This window comes from Idiotropiscis lumnitzeri, chromosome 11 (assembly GCF_059441095.1).
Source record: "Idiotropiscis lumnitzeri isolate Australia: NSW breed Sydney's pygmy pipehorse chromosome 11, RoL_Ilum_1.0, whole genome shotgun sequence".
Taxonomy (NCBI): Eukaryota; Metazoa; Chordata; class Actinopteri; order Syngnathiformes; family Syngnathidae; genus Idiotropiscis; species Idiotropiscis lumnitzeri.
In genome coordinates, this window is record NC_142401.1 from 12384603 (window position 1) to 12390521 (window position 5919).

The window sequence follows — 5919 nt, forward strand, 5'->3', positions numbered from 1 at the left end:
GAGAAGGCAAACCCATTAGGTGGGCAATGTTCAAAAGAAAAGAAAAGAAGAGGAGGACAATTGAACAAAGGATGCAGGTATGTTTGAACACAGCAACGTCATGTTAAGTCATGTCGTGTCTTTCATTGGCCTCTCGCCAAGGTCCGCGATTGATTGCATCAGCTGTCTTTTTATGTCTTTTTTTTCATTCTAATTAACTGCCATTAGATACAAAAGTATGAATATGAGTTTTTTTTTTTTTAAGAGACTGACTACAGTAATTTGCAAAATTCAGTTGACAATAAGTCACATTTTTAAACCTCACTCTCTTTATAGAGACAGAACTGTGGATACATTTTCTTAAATTTTTTTTTTAATCTTTTTTTTATATTCGAAACCTGACTCGGCAGTTCTGATACTGCCGTCCGTGTGAGTTGAACTGATGTGCTCCATTTGCTCCTGAGGGCTTGTCATCTTAAAGAGGAATAACTCAAATGTGGTTAATAGGTGCTGAACTGGTTTTTCAGCTACTAGACAGCCATGCCATTGCCTAATCAAGACTATCAACTTGTTGCCAAGATGTAAAGGAGGAGCCGAACGATTCTGGAGTCGTGCTCTGCTTCATAAACGAGGACTTTGAACCACCTCATGCTTATGTAAAAAAGAAAAGCAAGAGAGCGTGTCACTTCTTTTGTGTTTGTTACTTTCCCACGACTAACCCATCTAATTTGTCAGGTGTGGCAGCTAAATCGACTCCTCGCTCGGTCTGGATTATTTGACATGGATCAAAAAAATGGTAAATCGCCTACTTTTACTTTCTACATATTTTCAAATGTTGTGTTGCATACACAATTCTAATGTGCTCATCAGTTTTTATGCATAAATGATGATTTGAGTTTTTGAACAACTTGTTTGGGTTTACTTTGTCTAGTTTTTTTTTATAACTGGAGTGCAAAATGGACACCAAATTCCTTACCTGCCATTTTTTTTGGTGTGACCCTTTTCCCTAGATCAAAGTGAAAGCAATCAGATCTGATCGTTCAGCAGCTTGCTGTTAATCTCTAACATCAAGTGACACAGTGGAAAACAACCGCTGACACTCCCACTGCAATCACATGCGAAGAAAAATTCTTGAGGCTCTTCATACTCTTTGTCAAAATGCTTCTTTTTCGTTGGCTTGTTTGCTGTTTTTTACACACTTTTCATGAATCAGCCAGCGGTTGGGGAGGACATGATGTCTCGGAAGTCACATGCTCACAGGTAAGCCACTTTTAAATAGAATTATGATTTCCTGTCACACATCAGGGTTGTTCTAATCCTTGATTACATTCCAACCTTTACTCAGCACATATTTAATACTAGAAAACTCACAGAACAACACAAAAGGTAAATTATATGCAGTAATCCCCCGCTATATTGCGACTCAGTCCTGATATTGCAGATTTTAAAAATATATTTTTTTTCTTAGTTTAAATACATTTACAATGTGTTTTTAAAAAAAAAAAAGAAAATTATAACTAGTGTGTTCAAATATGTTTCAGCGTGATTACAGCATACGGGAGGGCTGTGTAATCTTTAAACGAATGATAATAAAAAAAAAAAATCAACCTCTCCTTTGGCGTTTTTTTTCCCCTTTCTCGGGGGATTCTGGTCACCATTGACTGCGGTAAATGAGGCATTACCTTATTATGCTACGGTATGTTTGTCCTGCATGCCTTTCAAATTCCCCAAATGCATAGGCTGGTAAAGTTTGATCCTGATGAATCTGTCCTGTGCCATTTGTCAGAACAGCAACCATTTCTTGTCTATAACATAACTTCAGCAATGATCAGGGATTAATGTATATTGACAAATCTTGTCTCTATGGACTCCCAAATTGAGATAATACGTATGAAATCTGCTTCGGTTTACTTGATCACAAAGCAATGTCATTGTAGGAATGGCAACAGATGGAGACGCAGGTGCCATTCAATATTCTTAACCAATGTATCCATTTTAGGGTCTCTCTGGGTGCTCAGTAGTGGCTGAGATGCCGCTCGGCATTCTGGAGAGCGATGCGGCGGACGTCCAGACAGTGACGGCTAAAGTGGAGCTCTGCTGCAAGGACAGCGCACCGTGCACGTTGTGTCTGCTGATAGATGCCGAACTCGCCATCCATGTGGGTGCAGACATGGCCCAGAAACTTCAGTCAAGGCTGGACACTGAGGAGGACGCGGAGGCAGCAACAATTTCAACAGGTGGGATTTGACATTGTACCCTACTAGTACTTCATTTTTTTTTTAGTTTTAAAAAGTATTTACTTTCCTTTTGTTATTCTTCTCACTGTGCAGCAGCATCTGTGACGTTATGTTACAAAACGCCAACCACTTTTCCAGCATGCAAGAGAGTGGACTTCACAGTCAATCCCACAAAACTTAAGCAGAAAGTTGCAATGGTAAAATATTCTTGTATCTTTTTATTAATGCAATAATAATATCTCCAACAAGTGTGTATTTCTCCTCATATAATTTGCCTTTTCTGTTATTTATTACAATTTAGGTATCCTTGGTGGTTCCCAATCCAGTTGGTGTTTACTACAGCAGCATTGTGTATGTGTATCCTTCGAAAACACTTCGTCTAATTAAGGAAGTCGTGGCTCCTTCTCTCGACGAAGGTATCACTTTGAACTACACGTTGAACTTGTAGTAATGTCCACCGTAGGTTTGTGAGAATAACTCTTTTTTTGTCTGTCTGCAGTGTGCTCCCAAAACCTGCAGAAACCCATCAAAGAGTGTCACGGTGAGTGAGCGCACATTCTGCCACTTGACATTGTTTGCATCAGAAGGGAAATAAAAAATGAAGTCCATTTCAGTGCCCACAATCCACAGTGTAATTAACCACAAAATGAATCAAGTGGAGCTGAAGTTTGACGGAAGAAACAAAGTGTGCATCCAGTCTGAAGCAGATGGACGATGCCAGGTGTGTTCTGCCCAACAGAATATTTTTTATTTTAATATTTTTTATATATTTTTTTTGCCGTCATTTATTTGTGGATGGAAGGATGATGGAGCACAAATACAAGTGCTGATTTGTGATGATATTTGTCTCTTTAGAGTTGGGAGAATAAAACGATCCCACTGCACTCTGTGACTCCTTGCACGTGTTTCCAGGTACTTTCATTGCAATCATGTCCATGAAGCACTTAATTATTCCTTAGTAATTTACAGATTGTTGATAGGTTTGGGATGATGACAAGTCAAGACGTTCTCAGAGCTGCCCCTTCAAAAATATGGGTATGTGAAAAGTCTAATTCAAACTCGAACCATTTGGCGGCGCTATGCAATTTTCCCAGAGGAACGAGTGGAGTTAATGTAACTTTCATCACATTTTTAATGTCCTTAAAGTGTAAACAGAAGTACATGTCCATGGAGTAATTTTGCACATCCTCATCAGGGTTCCTTCAGAGGAACATATGGCAGAACCTGAGTACCTCTGTGGGTCACGGGCAAATGAACGACAAGGGCCAAATGCTGCTGTGGAACTTGACTGCCCCCTGTAGGCTGGAGGGGGAGGTGTGGCCCTGTCGCCGGATTTCTGGTCACAATTGCACTGAGATTCAGGGCTTTCGGCAACAGCTGGAGAATGCAACATGGATGCAAGATAGGAATGTGCAATGGGTAAGAAATAAACAATGCAATATCATCTAACAGTATTATTATATTCTTGCATGTTTTCATGTTGTGTGAATGTCAGTGTGAATGGTTGTCCAATGAACCGTTTATATAGATGAATGTATATAAAGTTGAACCTCAGTTTTCATGATTAATCTCTTTCAAAATGTTTGATTAAAACCAAATTGTACGAAAACTAAAGTACCATTTCCCATTGGAAATAATGGGCATCCAATTGATTGGTTCCAAACGCCCCCCTAAAAATTTGCAAATACTACATTTCACAGAGAATAACTAGGTAAGGCACATTTCATAACTCACAGTGCTTCACACGTGTAAAGACAACACCGACAAGCATTTACAGACAACAGTTTACAACATCCAAAAGCAGAGAAAACATGTATCTTACAAAAATTTTTAAAAAACACAGTAAATTGATAACATTAAAACATATTAACCGAAAACTAATTTTTTTAGCATTAAGAGTAGGTTTCTAAAGTAAGTAAAAAAAAAAAATCTTTGGTAGTCCTCAATCAAAGGTATGGGGGTGGAGAAAAAATGTTTAACCTGGATATAAAAGCATTTACACTCGGGGCTGACTTCACTTCTGTTGGCTCCTTAAGATGTGAAATAAATGAATGAAAGTGACATACTCTCTAACTAACTTACGCTATCACAGTCTTAAAGGACTAATTACAGGAAATATTAATATGAAAAACCCTTCATAAATTAAAAAAAAATAAGTGCAGAGGTAACTACGGCGTGAGCTGTGCTTAACAATTCTGTAACATTTGTTTAATTGTTTCTCTGCAGGTGAGAATGGGTGTCTTTGAGGACATCGATCTGCAGCTGTCACCATGTGTGATGGTAAACAACATTCTCAAAAATTCCCAAGGCATTTTTTTTTTCAATTTAGTTTTAGTAGTTAGTCCCCAACTATAATAACTTAGATGTTGATGCCCAGGTGCGTTTAAGGAGCGGCGGCCGTCACCTGGGACCTTTCTGCTCTCATCACAGTAAGTTTGCAAAAGTGATGGCAGCAATGTGAAATATTCAGCTTTCCTTTTTATGACGGTGAGGTTTGTTGTTTTGGTTGTTGTCATTTTCAGCAGCCAGACGCCACTGGAATCTGCTGGCTGCGGCAGTTTTGCTGGTGATCGCCTTGACAACGTTGATGTTATGCCTTCTCCGTGACTTTGTCAAGAGTAAGTTGAAACTATTCAAGATGGTTTTCTTTCCTTCTTTTTTATTGCTGATTTCCCAGGTTTGGTCACGAGATTTTTCCAACATTGCATTAGTTGATTGCCATGTTGACAGGTTATATTCCTGCAAATCTTGGAATTGTACGTGATTATTATTCATCTTATTTCATAGAATGGGCTAGCCGATCTTTTCGTGAGGGGTGTGCAAACAGTAAGCTTTCATATTTGATTTTATATAGGGAAATTTCTCCCTTGATGACGTTCAACTTTTTAAATTTGTATTTATTTATTTATTTATTTGTAAAGTTGGCAGGAAAGGTCATGTAGTCCTCCTGAGTCCGCCTGATGTTCGCAACGACGTTTCCGAGGTTTGTGGCCTGGGCTCCCTACTCAAGAGTCAAGGCTTCAGTGTGTCTGTGGACCAATGGAGCAGGATGGAGCAGTGCAACCTGGGTCCCCTGCCGTGGCTTCACTCACAGCTGCTGCACGTGAAGAACCTGGGAGGTCGCGCGGTGCTCGTCCTGACTCGCAAAACCATGGGGCTCGCGCACGAGTGGAGCCAGCAGCATCGGGGCGCACTCCAAGCGGGGTGGGGAGACGGGAACGTTCCTCAGTCACCGTACTCGGATGTGTTTATGGCCTCGCTGTGCCTCATCGTCGGGGACAAGCAGCAAGGCAGGACTGGAGAACGTTTCCTCCTGGTCACATTTGAAGAAGACGTTTTGCAGCCTGCTGGTCGCTTGCCAGAGCCGTTTCAGGGTCTTCATTTGTTCCAACTTCCCTCCCAGATGAAAACTCTCTTGTGTGAGCTCACTGGGGGAGGAAAAGGGAAGGCACAAGGAGGAAGGACTAAGGCTGGCTGGAAATGGGCGACCCTGGACCGATGGAAATTGAAGACTAAAGATGCAACATGCCATCAAGGAACTATACATGTACAGTGTAAATATTCTGGAATTTAAAGACAATGCTTGAAATTTGTTGCACTGTGCAAGGAAGAGACAATGCACATGTCATGTAATTAGCATATGACTGAATTTTTTTTTTTTACATTTTTAACAACTCTTTGTTGACTTATTATTATTATTATT

General features: G+C 40.1%; 1 protein-coding gene across 4 annotated transcripts; it reads left to right on the forward strand.

Annotated features, from left to right (window-relative positions):
* On the forward strand, nt 1-5919 carry il17rc (interleukin 17 receptor C). 4 transcript variants are annotated; one of them, XM_088308113.1, is made up of 16 exons: nt 1-635; nt 715-775; nt 990-1239; nt 1979-2216; nt 2310-2413; nt 2518-2632; nt 2716-2757; nt 2831-2937; nt 3072-3128; nt 3197-3251; nt 3412-3635; nt 4443-4496; nt 4594-4645; nt 4739-4834; nt 5004-5042; nt 5138-5919. In XM_088308113.1, exons 3-16 carry the CDS (start codon nt 1138-1140, stop codon nt 5788-5790), a joined length of 1938 nt encoding a protein of 645 aa, XP_088164239.1. In that variant the 5' UTR covers nt 1-635; nt 715-775; nt 990-1137; the 3' UTR covers nt 5791-5919. The 4 variants fall into 4 exon arrangements, with proteins under 4 accessions (XP_088164239.1, XP_088164238.1, XP_088164241.1 ...); XM_088308112.1 differs by having other exon boundaries at nt 1-775; XM_088308115.1 differs by having other exon boundaries at nt 1-775; nt 4742-4834.

What these genes read in the sequence shown, in the direction of transcription:
- il17rc (XM_088308112.1), top strand. Translation starts at nt 1,138, where the DNA reads ATGCTTCTTTTTCGTTGGCTTGTTTGCTGTTTTTTACACACTTTTCAT. An exon ending in ACCCATCAAAGAGTGTCACG is followed by an intron (nt 2,758 to 2,830) that starts GTGAGTGAGCGC and finishes AGTCCATTTCAG; the next exon opens with TGCCCACAATCCACAGTGTA. An exon ending in AGCTGTCACCATGTGTGATG is followed by an intron (nt 4,497 to 4,593) that starts GTAAACAACATT and finishes GTTGATGCCCAG; the next exon opens with GTGCGTTTAAGGAGCGGCGG.